Source organism: Plectropomus leopardus, chromosome 18, assembly GCF_008729295.1.
Source record: "Plectropomus leopardus isolate mb chromosome 18, YSFRI_Pleo_2.0, whole genome shotgun sequence".
NCBI lineage: Eukaryota > Metazoa > Chordata > Actinopteri > Perciformes > Serranidae > Plectropomus > Plectropomus leopardus.
In genome coordinates this window covers 10,472,860-10,498,363 of record NC_056480.1, presented here as the reverse complement: position 1 = coordinate 10,498,363, position 25,504 = coordinate 10,472,860, and the positions used below count along the sequence as shown (strand labels likewise).

At 37.9% G+C, this 25,504-nt stretch overlaps 1 protein-coding gene across 3 annotated transcripts in view; it reads left to right on the top strand.

The window, feature by feature from the left end:
* Positions 1-25,504, top strand: part of LOC121958192 (myocyte-specific enhancer factor 2D homolog) — a 41,621-nt gene that overhangs the window by 5,649 nt on the left and 10,468 nt on the right. For all 3 annotated transcript variants that reach the window (XM_042507065.1, XM_042507064.1, XM_042507063.1), the window contains exons 2-8: positions 6,843-7,237; positions 9,844-10,047; positions 11,859-11,996; positions 14,616-14,832; positions 15,999-16,055; positions 16,747-16,928; positions 24,184-24,313. In XM_042507065.1, coding sequence (XP_042362999.1) covers positions 7,184-7,237; positions 9,844-10,047; positions 11,859-11,996; positions 14,616-14,832; positions 15,999-16,055; positions 16,747-16,928; positions 24,184-24,313 — 982 coding nt within the window. In that variant the 5' untranslated portion in view covers positions 6,843-7,183. The remainder of the gene's footprint in view (positions 1-6,842; positions 7,238-9,843; positions 10,048-11,858; positions 11,997-14,615; positions 14,833-15,998; positions 16,056-16,746; positions 16,929-24,183; positions 24,314-25,504) is intronic.

The following is a 25,504-nucleotide window of genomic DNA, read 5'->3' as shown; positions in this document are numbered from 1 at the left end:
AATTACAGTAATGAGAGGGCAGCCATGCAGAGGGCAGTCAGGCAGAGCGAGGCTAGACAGAAACCTTGCAGTGTAGCCCCATTCTGGTCAATTCACGACTAATCAAAGATAATATTGGAGCTTGACAGTGGCAAAGTTAGTCGGGAAGGGCAGTTTCTAATCATTTCTCCCTCTCGCAGTGGGATATTTCTACATGTTGTGGTAATTGTTTAGAGTTGGTGCCTTACAGTTGCAGCTAATGAATTATTTATGGTAACGTCCAGAGCTGCTGTGAGTACAGAGAGTATATAATGTATGAAACCACTTTATACACGTTTCTGTCTGTAGAATGCTGTGTTTGTTGTACAGGCTGTCCAAATTAATTGCTTGTCTGTAATGTTTGATAATGGACGTTATTAAGAGAATTTCACCACTTTCAAAGTCTATTATCTTTGCTGACATTACAGAAAACATTTGTTGTTTAAACATCTTATAGTATGTAGTATCTTGAACATGAATGTACTTTTTTGACATCATTATGCTATCCTGTAAGTTGACCAAGTAGGTTCGTCTACAGCAGTGATTTCCAACTGAACATGCTTGCATTTAGGGGACCTACGCAGTTACTAAGGGGTTACCCTGAAAAGTTGTCGCTAATTTGAGCTAATAGAAGCTATAATATAAAAGGACTTCATCTTACAATTATTGTTTATTGATTAATCAGATGAGTCTTTTTTTTTCGGTTAATTTATTATTCCAATAAATATTGATTATTGTAAAGATTATTATTTTTATTTGTTGACAAATATAATGATTAATTTACCTAAAATAAATATTCAAAACTTTAACTTAATTTATTCTGTCATCCTCTCTGGAAAAATAATGATAATAATTGCATATTTCAAAATTAGTCTGCCTTCCACATCATAGCTTTTATGATAATTTTTCTAAGATGGCTGATCAGAAAAATGTTTGACCTCAAATTTAAAAGGATTGTTATGACATTATATTGAATGGTTACGACATGGATTTATTTAATCACTGGAGTAAATACATTTAAGAGATTCACTAGCAAATGTATTTTTGCATCAGTGTGGGACAGCAAAAACTGAAACAATTTACAGATTGTAAAAGTAGTCAGTTTGTGCCATTTTGTCTCTCATGCATTGCGGCCGAATAACAACATAACATGACACGGAGCAGTTAGCAGTGATGTAGAAATCACTTTAAACAAGGGGGTGAGGAAGAGAGATTTAGAAAATCAATATGCTACTCAAAGGATATAATATTATAGAAATATAATTCTTTGTTTGGGACAAAAAGTATACAGGGCAGTGTTGTCTTGCTGCTGTCTTGCAAAACATCTGGGATGCTTTTGCTTTAAGCTTCTGTGCATCGCATATCAATGTATTTCTGTAATCGATCACCTTAAAATCACCTCAGCTTTATCATATACTGCTAAAAAAATTGAGGGCAAATGTAATAATTATATAAGTCATATATGGAGTAAAATGCCAATGATTCACTTCTCAAATATGGGGGTTTGCAACTTTTCTTCTCTTAAGTGAGTATCTTTTGGTTTTGACTGTTTGGAAGACAAAAAAAGACTTCTAAAGATGTCATGTTGGGCTGTGGGAATTTTTGTGGCAACATAAACAAAATTTAAAACGTGATTGGTCCTTGAAACATCACAAAATTGTGTGGAAAAAATGCCAGCCACAACTGTAGAACCCAAAGTGACGTCTTTGTGTGTCTTGTTTAGTCTGGACAACAGTCCAAAACCCAAAGTTGGTCAGTTTTCTAACATATATTACAGAGAAACAAGTAAATTCTGCCATTTAAGAAGTGGGAACCTGAAAATATTTTTAATCTTTCACTATTTTGAGAAAAACAAACAAACCAAAAAACTGATATCCGATTAACAAAAGTAGCTACTTGTTGTTATTCTATCGATCAATTAATCGACCAGTCATTCCAGCTCCAGGTGCAGCCCTTATGGTCAAAATAACCAGTAACAATACAATATGATAACTTCACAGGAAATGCCTGTTTTCAACCAACCTGACTCAGCTGTAACACCTTAAAACTAAATGTTATGTAAAAGCTGGAAATGCATCAATCAAACATTTTCTCTCCTGATACTATTACTGATTACTGACTGTTTAACTCAGTAAATAGAAACCATTGGAATAATTTTTATGCAGGGTAACATGAGACCAGGGACTGCTGTGGTGACTGACTGAATAGTGATAGTTAAAACAGTCACTCTTTATAGACAAATAAACTGTATTAACTGTGGATCTGTCATCTCATCACCAACACTTGATCCACTTAATAAGGTCAGTATTTGTACCAATACTCATCTCCCGCATCGAATCGGTGTAACCCTTCTAAAAAAAACTATTAAGCAGTCAGAGAAAAGTCCAAATGGATTGCTAAAAATAAACGCCTGATACAGAAGGCTGAAGTTTCATAAACTACCATTGACGTAATACATGGCACTGATAAATGACACTGAGATTTTCAGAGCTGAACCTAATATACTGGATTTTATTACAACTTCTGATTAATTCTCAAGCTGGACACTCTCAAGTGTTGAAGTGTGGTTTGTGAAGGCCCCATGTGCACTCCACTGGCGTTTTTCAGTTTTTTCCATCTGGCCTAACAACAATCCCACAGGACATGGAGGGTCAAGACAGGAGGGAAAACTTAACACGATTGGGCTGAGCCTGGGTAGAAAGGAGAATGGGTTCCAGGGAAGTTAATGTATTTATAAAATGCTTAAGTCTTGTTTTGTTTCCAGTTTTCACCCCAGCAGTGAGCCTGGGATCCGTTTCTCCCTTCTCATTTTCACCTCCAGAGGTTTGGTTGCCCCATTAAACAGGTTCATATCTGTCTCCCTTAATAAAGGATATTAAAAACACCAATGACATTAATATCAAGTATGAAGTTAAATAAAATGATCCCTAATTTAATAAAGGAGTTGAGTCATAGTGGAAACAAATGGCGAAGATTTGTCAGACAGTTTATATATGAATAAAGCTGCAACTAACCATTATTTTCATCAACACTTAATCAGGCAGTTATGATTCATTGTTTTGTCTAAAGATCATGATAATGCCCCTTAGCCCAAGATGACATCTTCAGATCAGAAAAGCAGGAAATCTTTACCTTTGAGAAGGTGAAACGAGGTCATGTTTGGCATCTCTGTGTGAAATATGAAATTCTCAACCAGTTTTATAAAAATGCTGCCAGTTATCTTTCTGCCGATCTTCTAATTAATTGCAAATGAATCGGCCATTCTTTTCAGCTTCAGTGAGCGCTTGATTTAATGCACCAGAGCAGCAACCCTAAATGCTGATCAGCATATATATATAACCAAATACAAAATCAACAAAGCAATGATATTGGATACAAGTAAAAAAAAAAAAAAACATCAACAATAATGAATATAAAGATACTTAAAACAATTAATTAAAAATAATTTAAAAAAAGAAAACACAAAAAAGAGATTAAGCAAGCAAAAGACAATGAAAAAAAACAAAGCTTTAAGTGGTTGGGTTTAGTGACATTTCAAGTAAGAGTTTGCAGGATGAGTCTTGTTTGGCATCATTATTTCTTTCTTCTCATGCTGACATACATACACTTTTTCTAATGCCCTTCCTACTTTTTCTTTCCTTCCCCTCCCTTTCCTTCCACAGCTGCACAGTTATGTTTACATTTATATTTGTACTCTTTAATCGTTGAAGCTAGAATTGTGAGTGAATTGTGAGAACTGAATCATTATGAATAACTGTGCAGTGCCACTGAAAAGTTAAATCACAGTTGTTGAGATATTTAAAGGAAGGATATGCGAAGCTGTAACAGTTAGTATTCATTTATGAATTAGATACACAAATGTGTAGCCAGCGGGGATGACAGTTTAAGTAAATTTTGCTTTTGCTAGCCCTACACCAATTACCGGTAACTAACCAGTTAATTTTTAAGAGAAAAACGCAAAATGATGTGAAATACCAGAGGCCCTTTAAAGTGCTATCCATTTAGAAGTGGTGACATTTAAAATTTTTGTTATGTGTTTATCTTGCCTTTAATTGTATTTTGCTAACAGACAGCAGGCTAGCCATGCTAATATGTGGAAACATAGTGCCAACTAGGAATGGGTATTGTTAGGATTTTATCGATACCGGTACTGCTTTTTGGTATCAATACTTATCGATACTCTTATTGATAATACTCTATGATTTGGTGCAGAAAATAAAGACATGACATATAAAGCTGTGAAAAAATTTTAAGCTATTATGTTTTTGCCACAAACTGGGCAACTCAGTTATTTGGTGAGAGCTAACTAGCGGTGCTGCTCATTCGGCAATTACCACTGGTAACGCCATTCCGGAGGCAGGATTGCAATACTGGTGGCAGGATGGTATTGTTAACTATGTTAGCATCACTGGCTATGCTGACACTTCTAATTGTGCTAACGGAGCTATGCGATGCTTGCTCACTGGGGCAACCTGGGGGGAGACCGGAGGGTGGGCACAATGTTTCCACAGCAACACTTTTGGGTCGGGACGGTGTTGCTAGCTGTAATTCCAGAGTAAGCGGTGCCGCAACCTACCTCTCAACAGACCCAGATGGTGCAGTGCAGTTAACTGAAGAGCATCAAAATTAACCTAATGAACGATGTGCGTTACTGGTCAAAAATATTCTCGGTGGTTAACCATTTAACAGTTAACAGTTGACATCCCTAATAGCCAGCAATGTATGATGATGATGTCATGCTGACAAGACTAAGTTGTCACTGCCGCTATATATGTATTTTTAAATATTAATCCATGCCACCACTAATACATTAAAATGTGTTTAAAACAGCACAACTTGCCATTGAGCCTAAGAAGTGACTGGTTTCTTTAGTATCATCATATCTATGTGTAAGTCGTGCAGAGGTGGCAAAGTTCTCAAGACTTTTCTGATTCATCATTTGTTCATTAAATTCATCTCTTATTCATGACCCTTAGGCCTTCATGTCAGGAAGGATTTCAAAGTAGGGCCAATATAAAGAGCATACAAATACTGATTCAGCCTGCGCACAAAGCCAGCCGACAGTACAGTCTACACAGACCTATGAAGTCCTTACAGTTTTTAAAATCCCACCTAATGATGAAGTGCAGCTTTTTAACTGCTCTTGGTGAAGTAAATAATAAAACCTTTAGTTTTATATCATGTGTCTTCAAATTTTCTTACTTGTGTAAATATGATCTAAAACACAAATAGTCCCGTTCACTGACGTCCCTTTTTGATGTACCCCTGCTCTGATTTTCCTCTAAAGAAAAATGTCAATGATGGTTTCAGTGTTGTCACTGAATGGCCCTAAAGGCGTGGCAGCATCTTGCGTGTGGAGAAACATGCTGACTGTTTTCTTTTACCCTCTGCTGACTCACAAGTTTAGTCTTAGCATTAATAATCAATTAATCTACTCAATCAATAAATTATCTGGCCTATAAATGTGTTTTAAAAATATTATGACAAGTTTTTATCATGAATTTTCACAAGTGATGTCTTCAAAAGGCTTTTGTGGCTGTAGTTTTGTATGTGGTTATAAGTCATGATCTGCTTTTTAACTGGTAGGTTGTGTCAAAAGTATAACTTATGCAAAAGTGAAGCCGTGCATTCTGGGCTTTGTGTACAAAGTTGTGTCCATATGCTTTCATTCCTTTGTCAGATATTTACAGGGCAATATATAACATATTTTTACACTTTGGTCACTCCATAGACTGTAAAGATGGATGACATCCCCCACGTACCCTTGCTATGCGTAAGTGAGGTTAAAATATCTGAGATACGGGTGTTGCCATCTTGTAATGGTGATGTCATTGAGAAACGTGTCTGTGAGTCTGTGCAGTAGCAACATCTGCGGTGGGAGAGTTCCCACAAAAACACCCGTCCCACAATTTGCAAGCAGTTGAATCCAGGTGCATGGATTGGCACACACAGCTGTCAGTCATGGCTGAAAGTCCCCTTTTTGTAGAACTGAATAACTCAATAAAACCAAGTTTAAAATAATAACTATGATTTGAACAAACATAAGGGCGATGAGAACTACATCCAGTGACAGAAACATTTATTTGGTGTGTACTTTTGAGTTTTTAGCTTGGCCTTTGTCCCATTCACTAACATGGAGGGGCGGGCTTTATGACCTATACTGCAGACAGATACCAGGGGGTTACTGAGATTGAAATGTTACACTTTGGGGGAACTGTCATGTTGTCCATCTTAATTTACAGTCTATGGGTCACTCAAGTTTGTTGTTGTAAATTAGATGTAGTCCACTAGGGAGTGATTTTGACAGACAAAAAGAAGCAAAAGCTTTATCTCAATCCCTTTCTTATACTCTTTGTGTCTTTGGTGGTGGGCATATGAAAATGAGGAAGTACCATCTTACACCTGCAGGTTCTCTGCATCATTGTGTGTGAGATCTGAGCAGTGTTAAGAAGGAGAGACGTTTACCACAGCTCGTCTACACATACTACCCACACTGTTATGATACAAAGCTGGTAGAGAATCAGCAAAATATCCCTTTAATGGTGAATGCTGAAATTAACCAGATGATTATGTAAGTGCATTTAACCTGTGATTGTGTCTCTGTGACCCCCCGCTGTAATAATCAGACAGCATTGTTGTCTTTGTTGTTCTAAAGTCAATTTAGATAGATTACACTGTCATTTCATTTTCTACGTGACAAGAATATGGTGATATATTGATTTATGAATATATGATCCTCATCAACTTACATTCGTTTTCGTCACACGTCTTGTTTTTATGTTTGCGTGATATTTGCATAACCTTTCTGTCTCTGTCTCCTGCAGGAGAGGACCGACGTCCTCCTCACCACAGCAGCTGCAGAAGAGTTTGTCCCTTTTGTCCCTGTTGAACAATGAACTGAGGACCTCCACGTCTTAACGTCACACATCCCCGCAGCATTCACACCTCGCTCTTGCCGTCCTGTCAGTAGAGGAAGTCGACAGCGTTGCCTCACCACACCTGGGCAGAGAAATGTGTGTGTGCGTGTATCCTCGGATGCATGACTGTGTCTGAATGTTGTTGGACTGAAGAAAGAGGTCGTAGGCTGCACTTCCTCTCTCATCCTCTGAGAGGCGCTTTTCCACTTGACTGACCACGACGTTTGTCTCCGCAACTGCAAAGCATCATGGGTAGGAAAAAGATTCAGATCCAACGGATCACCGATGAAAGGAACAAGCAGGTGAGTCCAAACTTTTTGAATTTTCCTTCTTTTCATTCTGGTTGTTTTTATGAATGAGGGGTGCAACATAGTGTGTTTTATTTTTTGGTTATTATAGTGATCTTCATTTACACAGTTTGCCTAGTTATTGTGGAATTTAAAGGTTCAAATTTTATTTCTTTACGTGCACATTTTTGTATGGCACTCGTTAAATTAGTATTTGGGTGAACTCTAGCTCACCTAGTTGAGGCCTTTGCAGCGGCACATGTTCGATTCCAGCCTGCGGCCCTTTGCTGTGTGTCATTCCTCTTCTTTCTTCCACATTTCCTGTCAATCTCTAGCTACCCTGTCATTACAGGGAAAAATCCCCTCAAAATAATCTGAAAAAAACAAAACAATTAGTGTTGGTTTCAAAAGCAAACTATTTTCTCAGTGCAGCAATATGAATTCATATTAGCAATAACGTGTTTCCATATTAAGTTGACTTACAAGTAGATGGATCTGGACAGTCTAATGAACATTATTATATTCCATTTCTGCCAATATATCCCCCTAAATCCTGCACACTGAACCTTTAAGAATGATGCACCAATAATATTTTTGCGTTTTTGAGTATTGTAAAAATAATAAACTGCCACACTTCATTTAATTTATTGAATCAGAATAATGTGCCACAAGCGCCTTTTTGTAGAAGTCAAGCGATCAGTTAAAAACCCAGCTGTAGTATTGTTGTATGCATTTTCATAATTTGAAATGCTTTTAAAACTAAATTGTGATATTCTTCAGGCAGTACAATGTGAAAGTTATTATATGGCTTGATTAAAATTAAGACCCCTTTTAGGAAATTATTAAGAAAAAAATGGTCTTCATGTTCATCTCATTCATGAGTAATGTGAGCAGTTTACTGGAGTCTAACTGTGTACTGAGGTTTTTGTTATCTTTCACAACCAGCCTGGGCAGATTTATACTTTGCGGGAACTCAGCTGTTTGGAAGTCATTCACACGGTTTATAAGAGATTTTTTTTCTCATTCTGAAGCAGCTCTATTGTAGTTTGGGCTTTATGCTTGTGTCGTTGTACCATTCAAATACACAAATATTCTGCAGTGGAAAGTCTCAAATACTCTACAGTAGGATGCCCTCAAGAATTTGCCTTTTTCAGCTCCGCTGGTTGTTTCTTTTTTCTCCTCACAACTCTTCACTGCATGAGGCTGCCACCCCACTTCACAGCAGGGGTGGTGTTGGATGGTGTTGAGATGAGTTTGTGTTCTGCCAAACAAAGTGCTTTGTATGACTGCTGAAATTATGGCTTCATCACACCACAGAATATTTTGCCTCATGCTCTCAGTCCTCCACAAGCATACTGTTATGTGTCTTTTTCTTTCTTTTGGCCTGTCTGCCGTGCAGCCCAGATTCGTAAAACGCTGCACGGATTGTTATTCTTTAGATAAATCTACAATTACAGCAGCTCCTCCAGAGTGGCTTTTGGTTTCCTCCCTGACCAGTGTCTTTGTTTTCTCGGCTGGGTCAGATGAGTAGTTGTACAAAAATGTTAATTTGGCTGTTTTTTCCCCGGTTATCACTGTTTTTTTTTTTCTTTCTGTGAACCACCTCCTCACAGCTCTGACTGTAAACTCTTCAAACAGATCTTGAAACCGCTTGTAGTGTAAATACTCGACATGCTCCACTTTAAACGATCAGTTAAATTGTTGCAACGTAAGACATTTAAAAGAAGTTACACACAGCAAAGTCCACAGTGTCACTGAAATATGGTTAAAGGGTTAGTTATATTTTTAATATTATTTTTGCGGCTTTTCAGCTTTATTGGACAGCACAGTTTTAAAGTAAAAAGTAGGAGAGAGAGGGGATGACATGCAGCAAGAGCCAAGTTTGTAATCAAACTGCGGCCGCTGTGGCAAGGACATGGCGCCTGCTCTACCAGGTGAGCTACAGTGCACCCCATAATGAGCTAATGTCAACATTCAGAGTTTTTCCTTTGAGTGCAATTAACTGGTTGTATTTGCACCAAAACCTATTGATGGAGCATGATTCAAAAAAAACAATCAGAGACTGGTTACCACTTAAAAGCCAGCGTCTTCCGCTATAATTTCATTGTTGTGCTGATAGTTATGAGTCATAAAAGGTTCACAAAAACAAGGATGCTTCATTATTGATGCTGAAAATGGACTCTGCTGTGTTTCAGTGATTGTTCTGACAGTCAAAGAGCATCAGAAAGCACTTTTTGTTGGATATGTTATTGTTAATGTGTCTCGAAGTAATGTGACTGCATGTATTTTCTTCATTACCAGGCAACTGAAAGATTATTCACAGGTCATCAGCTTCTTCTCCTGCATTGTGAATTTCATTTTGATTTGCGAGTCTAGACGTCTTTGTGTGTGAATCACTGAGGATCTTTTTATAATAATATTTATCTCTGTAACAAAGTGTTAACACTAAGAGAAAGAGAGACCTGAAAAGACTGGAAAAAAGAGAATCGTGATCAGAGGAAGCATTACTAAAAAAATTAAGTTGTATACCTGAGTTTCTGACCATGAGTGAATTTTTAATAAAGGGTGAATACTCACATACCTTTTTGTTTTTCCCTCTCCTCAACCTCCTTTTCTCTCAGGTGACATTCACAAAGCGAAAGTTTGGCTTGATGAAGAAAGCGTACGAGCTGAGTGTGTTGTGTGACTGCGAGATTGCTCTGATCATCTTCAATCACGCGAACAAGCTGTTTCAGTATGCCAGTACTGACATGGACAAGGTCCTGCTCAAATACACAGAGTACAACGAGCCTCACGAGAGCCGGACCAATGCAGACATCATTGAGGTAAATCCATCACGTTGATTGACATGTACCATTGTTTGAGTTTTACGTCATCTTAACAGATGTTTCTGTGTTGCTACTTTTGTTATTCAAGGGAAACTTTGCCCCTAAATAAAGATAAGATGTCCATTAGTATTTATGGACCATAACAACTTCCTCTTAAAAGTGGAAGCCAGTAAATCAAGTTTTAATGAGCGTATATAAAAGTAAACGTAGTTAGCATTCATGCCAAATCAGATGCTGTAGCTAAAAATGGCATCCTCCCAATCATTTGAGTGTCCGTAGTGGGTCTAGGCTACAGTGATGGGGGCTGCAGGTGATGCTAAAAAAACAACCCAGTGGTCTGTGGCAAGAAGTTGAAAGAGAATCAAGTTTTAGAGAAATGCAAGACATCACAAAGCTTCAACTAGATGTTCCCAGTTAATCTATAGAAACAGTCTTGGGGCCAGTCTAGGCATATTATAAAGGTAGTTCAAGTCAAGACGTTTCTCATTATATGCATAGTTATAATCAAGTTCCACTGAAGTTCCTCCTTTACTTCCACACTGAATGCTTTTTTGAGAATCAAACACAAGGTGTAAAATGTGATAAAAAATTCAGTGTAAGAAAATAATAGATAAAAGATAAAAAAGATATATCCAGAGATAAATAAAAATGAAAATATTAAATGAAGTATACGAAGAACACTGTACAATATACAAATATGCAGTATCAAAGGATTAAAGGATTGTTATCAGCTAAAATGAAGCCAATAAATGTCCAACCTTTCTTCACTGTACTTTATTGTGTTTTTAGCTCTGTAAGACCATCCTAATTATGTGAGCTCAATATTCTGTTTCACTGTCTCTATCAGTCTGGACTCTCTGCCGCCCCAAACACTTTCAGTCGGCCGGAGTACTCTCTTTTACAGACAGACTACTTCAGCCAGTCCTGACATCAGCACTTGCATCTGCTCCTCTACTACACAAATACATTTTCAGTTATGACAGTAACGATCTAAAAAATACATTGTGTTTATATTTACCCTTTGTATGTAACATGTTCCTTATCAACAACAATCTCCAAGAGGTTTTCCCAGCATATTTCCTCATTTCACACTCAGTGACCAGCTGATTCTGGACCGCCGAATACCAGCTGGCAGCATCTTTGTTGTCTGTCCAAAGCGTTGTTATATGCACGGCCATGATACCCAGCTTTGCAGCCTCTGTATGTGCTTCTCCGTTAGAGCAGTCATTGGCGAAACAACAATACAAAGTGTATTTGTAGCGGGGAATATTTTCTTCAACACCAACAGAGCCTTTTTCTGAATCCAGTCAGAAAAACAGCAAAAAAAACAACCCAAAATGGTTCTTGTTTAATTGTTATCGACTCTATAACTGATTTAATTTCACATATCACTGTGTTTACTCTTCTAACGTATGAGCTAGCGCAGAAAGTCCAGACTGATAAAGACGGACACAGAAATTTGAGCTCACGTCATCAAGATGGTCTCATCTAAGGACAGAGGGATGTCCTCTGCTATAAAGCCCTTTGAAGCACATTGTGATTTGTGATAAAGGGCTTTATAGATAAAATTAAATTAAATTGAACTGAGTAGCTTTTTTCCAGATTTTTTTCCCTGTTATTTCAGTGAATCAAACACATTTAATCAACAATTAGGTAGATATTACTATCGGATCAGACTCAATATGACCAAGATTAAAGGACTCAGACAGGGATTGGGCAACAAAAAAACTTAATCGCACATCCCTAGTTTCAAACAGCTACATGGACTGATTTTACACCGCGCTCTAATTTCTTTTTTACTATCACAGACTTTGAGAAAGAAAGGCTTCAACGGTTGTGACAGTCCAGAGCCGGATGGTGAAGACTCCATCGACCAGAGTCCGCTAAATGACGATAAGTACCGCAAGACCACGGAGGACCTGGATGTTCTCTTCAAACGCTATGGAGTAGGTCATCTAACCTTCACATAAGTAACTAGTAGCAGCTTCTCTCATGACTGTAGACTTGTTGGTCAAACATTTGTTATTTCTATGGTTTGGTTTGAGTGCCCACAGGAAACAGCTACTGGTGTGAAGTTCCTCTAACTGGTTGTTTCACACTTGCGTCTTTCACTGGGTCCTTTGCAGAAAACCAGCAACTTTAGATCATCGTATAACAACAAGAACAGTGGCCAGCTTTAGTTCCTAATGCAAATTTCAAGCAGCTAAGGAGACTAGAATATGTTTTAAGCATTTAAAACCTAAGTCAATAGGTCTTTTGACAGGATTTCTTTCAAAAACATGGGGAGAAGGCAACAAGCAGCTTAAAAGACTTGACCCAAAAATTTGCAGAAAAAAATAGTAAAAATAGTTATAAGAAAACTACCTGAAAATAAGCAAATACAAAAATATATTTAAAAAGTATTTATTTTATATATTCTATTTTATTCTATATTCTGTAATATAATTTTAAAATATAAAGTTATTATATTTTTAAATACAGTTTTGGACATCTTCACTTTTTTCTAATAAAACTAATATTTAGGTAATTTCTTGCAGTTTGTGGTGCATTTCTTGCCAATCTGGTTATTGTTTTTTGCCCCCATGAGTTTAAAAGAAATCAAACTAATTTGCTCAGATCTCAAAGGGTCAGATAATTTGTGAAAGGCTTCTAAATGCAGCATAAGTAAACTGATGTCGATCCAGGTTTCAAAGTCATTCCAGCTTCACCAACATTTCTGATAGTGATGGAAATCTTTGAGATTCCCACGATCCGTTTTGATTCTAATGCTCGATTAAATAAATAATAAAGGGGGGCACAGTCTTTAGTGTTTTGCTTCAGTATACCCTCTGTGTACCAAACCATTCACTGGTGTCCTTATTTCACTAAAATACAGTATGAAACATAACTGGCAATTAAGATAAATGATCCGTAACCTTTTTATTGTAAAAATTGAACTGCAATTATTACTGAATGAAATAATTTGAAAGCCCTTTACAGTCTCCTGTCTGAATAAGAACAATAACATGAGGGGGAGGCAGAGTGCTCCTGTGTGTTGTTTTACAGTCTCTAGCAGTGGAGAGCAGCCTCTCTCTCTGTTAGCTCTAAGACGCTGAGCAGTTGCAGGGATTTTGAGGTGAAACAGACTGAGCACAGCGTGATTTCCTTCACAACAGAACTGTCTAATGCTGCAGTGTGTATTGGTCAGCTGGTCTCATTTGTCAACATTACTGCTGATCAACCCTCCATGCTGCTGAAGTTAGTCTCTTTATGATGATGTAGAAAGTATTGACAATGTACTTAACGTTGGTCTCGCAAATGTAATTATTAAGACAATAAATTAAAACTTCCTTGCAAATGCTGCCTTTTTTCAGACTCATGTGATGCAGCATTGTAGACAGTTCTGTTGCTGCACAGCCATCAATGTTAAGTTCTGCCTTTTTGTTCCGTCAACATCAAATTTATAAAAATTTGATTTTTTTTTTGTTTTTGCATTTTTAAATCGATGTTGTAACACAGCTAGGAATCAGATTTTCCCCCAAATCCTAAGTCTTGACATATCAAAGCATTTGTTTCAGCCTCAGCGACAGCTATTTTTCCATTGAGATGGCACAGATAGTTAGACTTTCTGGCTCTTCATGAATGGCTTTTGTAGGTCTTATGTGAAAACCTCAATACTGCTGCAGCTTTATTTTTTACTGCTGTACACTGGTGATCATGACCTTTATCTCTCTTTAAATCAATCTGACCCAGTTCTATTGATTCATCTGCGCTTAATGTTAAGAACCCCCTCTAACTAAATAAATACAGAGAACGTATTTATTTTAATTTCAACACGAATCAGGGTTTCCTACACATATATTTGTACATCTGCCTCCATGAATTGATTTAATATTTTTTAAGCTGGACAGCTCATTAGCAGCGCTATTGGAATATATATACCGTTCGGTTCTGCATTGCACCACACTCTCGGAGCATAGAGTGTACTCTGGGCACAGATGGAGCAGTAGAATGCCCGGCAAAGAGAAACTTAATCTTGAATTATGCTGGGTCTTAAAGTTTGCATTCATGCTGCAGCTGCTCCTCTCATCCATCATTGTAATCTTATCAGCTCCATTCATTCACAGACCGGCCAAAACTTCTAAATTTAGAGAGGGAGCACTGAATGATTTAAAAAAGGGAGACACAAACACAAGATTGAAAAAACGGGAAAGTTTGCTGACACCCCCATCGTTAGCTACTGGCGCACTTAGATTCTAACTCTGTAGAAAACACTGTGAATTGTCACTTGATTCTTCATGTTTATACATTATGAATTTTGAGAAATAAAGTAATGGGAATAGGCTTAATTGTCCCTTTGACTGAGCTAGAACAGTAAAATAAATTCTGAAATCTGTGTTGCTTACCTGTAGTTAGAGCACAACAGCCACATCATCTTGGATGATATTAGCTTTTTAAGACACTTTGACCTTCCCAAAGACACTGTATACTTGTGCAGATGTGCCGCTTGAAAAGCAGAGATTTAGCGGTCGACAGTTGTTGCACTATGAGAACTAAAAGTAAAATTTTCTCCTCCCACTTCGCAGCAGTCGACAGCTCCGCCCCAGACGTTCTCCATGCCAGTCACAGTCCAGGCGTCAAATCAAAGCACACTGCAGTTCAGTAACCCTGGCAACGCACTGGTAACTACCTCCTATGTCACATCATCGTCGCTCACGGATACCCACCTCCTGTCACCACAGCAACCAGCTCTTCAGAGAAATACGGTGTCTCCCGGGTTGCCACAGCGACCAGCCAGTGCAGGTGAGCAAGTGAGACTGAAGTCATCAGTAGACTTATAAACACCAGAAGAAAAAGACTCTAAACCATCTACCAGCCTCGTCTTTTTAGTGCGAGATAATGCTGACATGAAGAAAAACAAGGAATACTTAGTTGTTTTGGCCTCCAGCCTCAATTTCGCTGTTTTTCTACTTCTGCTTGGTCTCAAGGATAACATGATGTCATATCTGCTGTTATCAGTTGTTATTCTTTCATAGACTTGCAGTGGATATTGCATGTAATTCCTTCTGTAAAGAGCTGATTAGTTCTTCAGGGAGTGGTTCACATTCCTCTGCGCTGGACTAATCTGCAGTGTGTGACATTTGCTATTCTCCTCCTCCAACTTTGAGAAATGTCCCACTTTTGTATAACCTTCAAATTATTAGTTTGTGACTGTATCAACCACATATTAAAGATATACTATGCAGGATTTTCCCAAATAGTAATGCATTGTTGCATTATTAAAGATCCATACCTTAGCCAAAACCTAACATAAACACATGAATGAATTGCATCAATGAACTTCAAGGTCGACAAAAGTTTTATCAGCTTTACCTCCTGGATGCATCTTAGATGCATTTACACATAGCTGTTTTGCAATGGTGTAAGCTATCCCATTTGCCCAAAACCCATGAAGTGATGCAGTGTTTTTAGGATTTAAAAAGGCTAATACACAGTAAAGACTAATGATTGGAATCAGAAGAATAACAATAAGAACAAGAAAAGGAAATATTAAAGATGGAAATTGCATAGGGTTAAAAATATATATAGCAGTTAAAATGCCGATGTGTATATTGGGCTGGAGTATAGGTGGGTTGTGCACTATAGTCTAAAATTTAAATTATTATGGGTTTACTTTGATGGTTTGTCATAAAATATTCAGAATTTGTTGCAGTCGAAAGCTTATTGTTGACCTTTGAAAAACAGCATTTTGATTGTATTGTTTTATATTGTATCTTTTAAGAGCTACAGCATGTATGCTAGCACAAGTTCAAATACATCGTTGCTTTTTTCTGATTTTGTCAGAAAGAGGTAATGTTAAAAATAAGTTTGTATAACAATTTACTATATTTCTGAAAATGTGAAAGCCTATAGTGCCATTTTGGCTCGTAATTTACATCCTCTTTATCCTTTTCATCCCTTTTCAATAGGTGCCCTTCTTGGAGGCGACCTGAATAATTCAAACGGAGGATGCCCAAGCCCAGTCCGTGAGTACTCTATTCTACTTCTGTTTGGCTTATTATTCAGCTATTTCTTCTTTTTTATAGCTTAGAGCTCCTCTGGTATCTGGTGTGTATTACAGTATTTATCTCAGATCCTTTCCAAGGTTTTTTCTTTCCTCCTCTGCACCCTCTGTGGTTTGAGGCATCAGCGGATGCCACCAGTAACATCCACAAACATGCACAGGATTCCCAGCAGCTTTGTAGCTCTTTTGTTTAACAATATGGCACGTTATAGCCCATTCATTTTTCGTGGTTCTGTATTTTAAATGTTTGCATGAGATCTGATATTCAATGAAAAATGAACACCTTTTTGAAGTCTTTTGGCTCCAAAATCATATCTATTATTTGAATATCAAAGACAGAGATTTCAGTGTGAGGATTTTTTTTTTCCACATCATGTCCAATAATCATCAACACAAAAATAATCTTTGATGAGATCAGATGTTTACTCAAGATGAGGTGACATTTGCTTTTACAAACAACTTTACTTTGTCGACTTTAACATGCCTTTAAATAAGAGCGTCTTAGAATAGAAAAAGAGTTTTGAAAGAAAAGCTGCTGAGGATTATTTTGACACAACTTTTGCGAGCACACAGTGTCTGTACCCCGCCGTCTGCTTTCACCTGTTTGATTTTCCTATTGATTTCTGACCATGTGCACCCCTTTCTCCATGCAGCTAATGGATACACCAGTGCCAGGGCCTCCCCAGGCCTCCTCACCGTTTCCAACGGCAACAGTCTGGGGAAAGTAGTTCCGGCCAAGTCTCCACCCCCACCTCCGAGCCCCCAGATGGTCAACAGCCGCAAGCCAGACCTCCGAGTCATCACCTCACAGGGCGGAAAGAGCCTCATGCAGATGGTGAGCTTAACCAAGCCGAACTTGTGTCGTCTGGGTCCCTTTAGTTAACATTCGAACCCGAAAAACGGCACGTTATACCTCAGTTTACACTTAAGATTAGAAAAAGAGTAAGGATCTTACAAACAATAACAAAACCAAGACACCTGAAACCCAGAAGATTTGTTGAAGAACACGAGGGGATAGAAATTATTTTAATTTTCTCAGAAATGCACGCCTTCACTAGCCAATGAATGAGATGGAAAACAATGCAAAACATCGGGAATTAATATATTCATAGTTTTATTACAAATCATATTGTTTGTATGGAATAAAAACAGTTCAAACTGTTTAAGGCTGTTTGCCATAATTTTTGTGTTTTTAGTAAAGACCAGTAAGTCTTGTGCTCTTCTTCAACATCTCATTATTTACTCTGGCAAAGTTAGTGAAGTCTCGGATGAATCAGCCGACTCCCACTGACATACTGATGAGATTTCTCATAACCTTTTAACTAAACATGCACCCATGTTAACTTATAGCTATAACTTCAGGCTCAGGAGCTTTTTGATCATATCAAACAATCTTCCTCTACAGATGGACTTGCCCACAACAGATTTGCATTTTTATGAACTCTTTAAACCTGCAATATATCTATAGTATACATTTTGGTTTTACGGCCCACAATTTTACTGTTTTGATTCAGTCTAACAGCACTTGGCAGGGTCATTTTTTCAGCAGACAGCTCCTATAAACTCCCTGTAAGTGAGATCAAGTCTGTTTTATTTATATAGCATTTTTAACTACAACAAATGTCTTTCAGTCGAGGCAGAGGGGAAAGCATCAGCCTCAATACAGCTTAAAGAAATACAAGTTATATAAAAGGTATACATATTGTAATACAATAAAGCCGTAATAGAGAGAATGCAAGACAAGACCACAAACCCCAAACAACTAAGGGCTCTGACTCACCAAGTTGACGGCTGTCGGGCTTTTGATGAGCTTTTATTGCTATAGTATTTACAGGGTGACCAGCACTGTTGGCACTAGTCAGCCCTCGTAAGCTTTTTTTTCAGCCGATTCAGGATGTTGAATTAAAAGGACGTTAGAAATGACTTAAACGCTGAATTCTACCTGCCCAGCCCCAAACAGCTGACAGACACAGTTGGCAGCTAGCATCTAAAAACATAGAAGGGCACTTAGAAGCTAAAAAGCCTGATTACTCCCTCCAGAGTTGGCCAAGACAAAAAAAAAAAAAGAGAGCTTAAAGGAAAGCAGATTCTGGGCTTACAACCAGAAACCTGAATGCGAATGTTGCTCTGTTTTTGCTAGCTGTATTAAGATGCCAGCAAATCAGCTTGATAAGAAAAAATATGTTGGTGTTGTGCTTACAGCTCTTGTACGATTTATTTTATTTCATTTATTCAATTATTTATTTAGCATGGGCATTGTGCAATGTATGTATTGATAAGTTAAAAGCTAATTTTCATATATAGTCGTTTCATCTGCCCGAGGCCACTAGTAATGCAAATAGTAGAGAAAAAAAAAATATTGTGGTAAATCAAAATTTTACACTTTGTCAGACACACAAACATACACAAAAAACTAAAAACAAGACAAGAAATAACATCTAACCCGAAACAAACAACAGAAGAACAATACTAAATTCCCAACGGGGAGCACACCAGAAGCAATTACTGCTAACAAAAAACAGACAGTTCATTAATACAAGACATTTCCAACCAGACGCTCAGTATCAAAGCTGACCACCCTCAGTGTCTCCTCGCTCAGAGACCTGATTGTCCTTTAGGCATGTTTTCAAACTAGATTAAAAATGTATTAAAGTACTGCACTCTGTTACAGTTATTGCAGATTTAAGGGCTTGTTGTCCATTTTGGCTTTAAAGTTTTTCATTGACAATAGAAAACTGCAGAGGAAGATCTTGTGATATGATCAGGCTTCAGAGCAGCTACTATATTGACCTTTTGGTTAGATTTGCGCTGTCCTCTGATGGCTGGAGGCAGAGTGATGGCCCCTCCTGTGATATCTGGTCCCACACCTTTGCTGTAACAATTAGCATACGTTCATTTATATATTATAGGTAATTTAAAGGTGAAATGTGTAAAATTTAGAGGGATTTGTTGGCATATAGAGGTGAATTGTAGATTGTAACCAGTTTAAACTTCTTCCGGTTAGAATTTCTTCAGTTTTCATTATGTTTTTTAATGAGGGCCGAATTATCCACAGAGGTCCTTTCCACTCTAGTACAAACAAAGCAGGAGATTGAAACAGCTATACACATATATATACAAAAGTCTGTTAATACTAGATGTGGTTTGGCATCTTGGGGACGGGCTGCTACTCAAACACATGCTCTAAGTTAGCGTGTGCTTATCTTTTTCTGATCCAGACGTTTAGGTTTTTACAGTGAGCCGAATTTTTCTTCGGGGTCTCCTCCTTTCCTTTGCAACTAAACAGACCTTAAACGGATCAAAAACCCAAATAAAGCAGTTTCATTTTAAAAATCCATGTACTTCCAATGGACTTTGGCATTTTGCTGCAAGCGGCTAGTCCAACACATGCTAATTTGAAGTCACCTTAATTCTCTGATAAATTAAGATTCAACTGTCCAGGAGGTTTTTACCTTTTTTTGCTTCCACTCCAAAACAAATGGATGTGATGATTTAAACCACCAGGATCACTGAATAAAGCACTTTCACGTAACAAAGAGTGTTATTCCAGAGCTGCTCATTGCAGCTGCAGCTTCTTATCATGGTGGCTGATAAAAAGCTGATGAAAACGTCAATGGCCGAATCTGGAATATAGGCTTGATCGTTCTGGGCTACTGTAGAAACATCACAGTGCAACACGTTGATCTTCATAAACCTGGGACTCGCTCCCTATGTTGACATAAATAGCTCATTCTAAGGTAAGGAGAACAAAATGATTCCTATTTTCAGGTGATTATACACTAAAGCAAACAAACTCATTATATTTTATTTCATTTCCTGCCAATATATCCCCCTAAATCTTATACACTGGTCCTTTAAAGTAGTCTGCCATTATTTGTGTATTTTTTCAGTTGCTCTCTTTACTTTTAGTTACAAGTATGAATCAGAGTTGTAACTCTCTCTGTTACCACCCTTTGCAGACAGAGGATGAGCTGGAATTGGTAAACGAGGTGATTTTCCCCGCGTCAGTCACTCGCATGAGTCGATGGCTATCGACTGTCCGCACATTATTAGCATGGTTACAATACTGTACAAGAGTTTCTCATTGTTTTGGTTTTGCTCCACTGACATTTCTTGGGATTTTTCGTTCCCACTTGACTGCATGTGGTTCAGGGCTCATGGTTGTGTTGTTAGGATCATGATCTTTGCAGTTATAATCTAGAAAAACCGACCTCCACGTTGTCAGTGTTTTAGCAGAATTAATTAATTATCTTTGAGTGAATCAGTTTTGAACCAGGCTCATTTATTTCATCATATGATACCACTTAAAGGGATAGTTTTGAATTTTTGAAGTGGGGTTGGATGAGGTACTTATCCACAGTCAGTGTATCAGATACAGTAGATGGCGACAGCACAGCCCCAGTTTGGAGAAACATGCAGAAGTACTATCACAGAAGCTAAGCAATGTCAACTAACTGCTTTATGTTGCTTTCAGACAGCCCCTCTCAACTTGAAACTGAAATCGTAATCAATGCTCTCGACTCCATTAACAAAAACAATAATTTTACCTTGCAGAACACAGAAGTTGTTGGTCGATCGCTGCCTTTTTCGGCTAGTTTGTGATTTTGCTCTTTGAAAGGGTTAGTTCAAATTCCTCAAAGTCACACAATAACGCAAAGTAATTATCGAGGCAGCTTAAGTAGTGCTCTGTAAGGTATGACTTTTTTTTGTTAATAGTGTCTGGCATTGAAGAGAGCACAGATAAGGTTTTCAGTTCCCTGTTGGGTTTCGCTGTCTGAAACCAAGGAAAAGTGGTAAAAACACTCTAAATGCAGTGTGCACTTAAACTAATGTTGATTTTTTTTTTTTAGGTGGCTATAATGTATTTTGCTTTGGCCCCAATCCACAGCAGTATATTGCTGAGCTTCTGCATCTCCAAATTTAGACTGTGCTGACCGCCATGTATTGTAGGTTATACACTGACTTTGGAAAAGTTAATCATACAATCCCACTTCAAAAAATCTGAACTATCACTTTAAAGCATGGGTGTCTCTTCACTTGACATTGTGGTTCAGAGTGCCGCGGCGCATGTTTCCCCCGTTCACTGACACTCATTTTCACCTTCCACATAAATTGTCAATTAGAGATGTTTGAAATACTAACTGGCATTACATTAAAGGCATTTCACTCAAGTTTTCCTCAGTCACGTCTTTATATGTATCTCTAAATCTTAAACTAATCAGAAATGATGTCACTAGAAGAGTTTAATATTTCAGGATTGTGTGCCTCCTAATCTTCTATTTTCAAATCAAATAATACATGTTTAAACTAGCATTTTGTTATTCAGTAGTAGTAAATCAACAAAAATTGAATCTGTTTTTAAATTTTTAAGAAACAGATAAATACTTTGCACATCTGTTTCAAACTAGGAGCATAGGAGAGGGACAAGTAGGACACAATTTGCAGACAAACTGCAAACCGCCTGATGGAGGTCTGTTCATGGTAAATTAACGTCTTATGCGAGTAAGACAGTGTGTGGGAGTTTGTCTGCAAATTTTAAGCAAAAATGCCTTCAATGTTTTCATTTTATCCTCTCAGATGTGATGATTTGACGCTTCTATCTGTTATTTTTGAGAATAAACTAAATCTCTTTTGCATTTGAAAATGTCTAGACACAACAAGCAATTTAATAGTTCACCTTGTTTTTTTGGGGGGGAAATTATAATGGCCATTTTTTCACTATTTTCTCACATTTATTGATTAATTGCTAAAATAATGGACCAATTAATCAGTAATGATACGAATCTTTAGTTTACAACTCTACATATGATGCTTGTCCTGATATATAACAAAAGAGAACTAGATTATCATTTGCAACAGATCAAATTTTAATTTTTTTTCTGATTAAAAGAACTTCTTATCCAATGAAACCACATTTTAAGCTGAATTTACTCAGAGAGAGGGATGACGGCTGCTGCTTCGTGCTGCTGGTGCTGATTGTCATTCGCCCCCCTTTTTACAATTCCACTCAAAGTTGACAGGCAAGAATCTCATTTTCCAGAGGATAGTGATTCATTTTCATCACTCTCACCCTGCCGCCCCTCCACACTTCTTCACAAAGGCAGTTAATTGAATCTGGCCGCTCTCTCTGGTCTATCTCTTCTCTCTCTCCCTGTAAATTCAGCCAATGTTTCCTCTCAGTATGATCTGCATTCACATGGTCTAACAATTCAGAAGAGTAATTTCAGACCAGAATTATTGCATCTTTGGCTTTTAGTATGCGGGGCCTTTTATTTTTTTTCTCTAACAAAGGGACCTCAGTTTGCTTTTATCTGTGTTATGATTCAGCTTAACCAGACTCTGGAGTGTTGTGCCCCTTCAGAGATTTGTAACTTTCAGTGCAGGTACAGTACATGATAATAAAACCCTCACTGTAGCAGTTTCATAGATTTAGCAGCGTGCTGTTGCACGTGTTGCAGAAACACTGGATTTTTTATCTAAATGACAGCGTTAATGTACAAACACTGAGCAGACAGCAGGTATGTACCCTGTTCTCTAAAAATGAGTGATTGAAACCTAAACAGCATGTTTAACAGGAGTGCACCCAAGCAATGTACTATAAGGGCTGTAGTGACATCCACTGGAGAAACATGAGATGAGCTGCACATTCAGTTAAAGGTCAAACTACATCTGGGTCACCATGGTGGGAGATTGTACAGTGCTTGTTTTAGTCTGCATAGATGACTTGACAATTTTTAATTTACTGTATAAGGACTGAATATGAATTTGAATTTATTCTGAAATGTTTTTAATCTCATAAAAGGAGTTTAAAAATGCACCCTGTACTGGTCATAGAGTATAATAGACTGTATTAGAGCTGAAATGATCAATGAACTCATTTAGACCTGCAACAATTAGTCAGTCGATTAGTTGCTTGACAGAAATTTAAGTCAGTTTCATTTATGATGTGCCTAACAACAACAACAACGACACTTTTTATTTAGAGCACTTCTAGACCATACATTTTAATCTACAGACTCAGCAATTCCCCTCCTGATCACTTGGCAACTTCCTTGATTGGCAACTTATTTCTCATTTATTAGAATCCCCATTAGCTGTAGCCGAAGCAGCAGCTGCTTTTTCTGGCGTCCATACCAAATACAACCTTCTATACACGACAGTAAATACTCACAAAAAACATACAACACCACACAGGACCTAGATCTGTTTAGTAAAACCAAAAGCAAAGGTCCTCTACAGAGATACAGAATTAAAGATTTGTCATTACTGGGTTGTAGTTTTTGAGCAGACTTTGACTTACTATAAGTCAAAATCAAAATAGCCCTTACAAATGTTATCATGGTGGTTAAAAACTATCATGATATTGTTTCTAAATAGTGTCATGGTACTTCCATTATTCTACAGCCATACAACTATTTGATCATCAAATTATTGCCTTTTTTTAAAGCAAAAAAGCAAAACATTTGCTGATTTCTTCCTTCTTAAAGCTGTAGTTATATCATATTTGCTAAAAGAGTCACTTCACCCACACAGCTCTACATTAGACAGATAATCTCTAAAAAAAAAAAAAAAGAGTCTCTAACACAATGGTCAATCATGTCAGTCACTGCAGTGGTCAAACCTGTGCTGATCAAATATGAATCACAGTTCTGTTACAGCATTGCCTATTTAATGATTTTTTAAAAAAGAAACTCAGGGGTCCTAGTGTTAAGGCATTGACTATTAACGGCAATATCTCTGGTTAGTGTCTTTCTCTCTAATTTCCTGTCATCACTTGCTGTCATCATTTAATAAAGGCCTAAAAAAAATCCCTGAACACAGACACCCTGATACATAAAAATATCTCAAGGTTGAATAAATTGCCTTTAATGTAATATACTCAGAAGAAGGATGCATGACATCAGAAGTCTCCTCACAGTAAATCCACTTGACTTTGAGATTTACTCACAACATCATGATGAATCCAGCCATATGCACATCGCCATTCCCAGCATGTCAGAAGTCACATTATCGAGACAAGTCCTTCAGTTTGAGGCCACATGTGAAGAAGTTGTGTCTGCTGTGAATAACATGTCTGTGTCCTCCGACAGAACGCCCAGCGGCTGGCAGCCGGAGCCCAGGTGGCACAAACCCTCACCACACCGGTGGTCTCCGTGGCCACACCGAGCCTCCTGGCACAGGGGCTGCCCTTCTCCGCCATGCCCACAGCGTACAACACAGGTGAACTGAACACACAGCAGCGAAAATATCACAGATGAAGCTTTGAGGTGTGAAGAGTGAATACAATGCAGAAGTGCCTTAAACTTGCTTTCTCACGAATGGCCACCAGGACTCCACTGGTTTATAAAGAAGTCAGATTTTATACAAGTCTTTTTAGAAAATGAACCTACTTCTCACTCAATGTATTACCTCAGCAAATATTTTTCTGAGTAATTTTTGCCTCAATTGCTAGTTTCGAATCTTCTTTAATACAGCATGATGTTCATTTTATAAGTTATGCCCCCATGTAAAGTAAAACACCAACATGGTAGACTCTTGGGCAGTGTTGTAGTACTCAAGATCTGTCTTGGTAAGCGAGATCCAAGCACACTCAACCCAGATGTGGGAGAGATGTGAGAACAGTGGTGATTATCATCTGTATGCTGCATCACCATTGACCACTGTGTTCAATAGACGGATTGTCGGGCTCAGCCCACTCTGCTGAACATGTTGTTCGCGTGACGTCAACTGTTAAAATGAGGAAAAGAAGCAAGAAAAGTGGTGTGAGGACACAAGTCAGCCCGTAGCTGCTTTCAATAAATGTTTTGATATTTAGAAAATCTAATACATAAAATATAATATAGAGTTTTGTACAGTAGAAATTTTTGTGTTTAGTTTGGGTCCAAAACTGCTGCTAAGGTTCAGGCTCGGTTTGGACAGAAACTGGGCGCATCCATGTAAGGTCAGATCTGATTTTTTTTGGCCGACTTCAGAGCACTAGTCCTGGTGAATGACGGTCCCTGAGATGGAAGTATCTGTCTGTGGCGCCCTTTTCTACCCTGTAGCACAACAAAAATATCAAATAAATGACAACGCAAGCACACCCTGGCTTTTTATTCATTTGAAACCTTAATAATGGGGGGTGGAATCGTACTTTGGCACGATACGTACCAAAGTTATGGTGGTCTTGACTACAATGCTACTCTAAGTTGTGGCTACTTTGTGATTGACAAGTATCTGCCACAGCTACCACAAATCCACTCTTGTCCAAATATGGTCTTTTCTTACCTCAAAAAACATAATGGCAACAGTCAAAACGAGTTTTCAACACGGTAGTCCACAAACCCAAGGGTGACATCATGGTAGCTCTGTCCACTTCTTTCATATAAAATATCCTTTTCAGCTAACGGGGAAAACAACAACTGGCTCTAA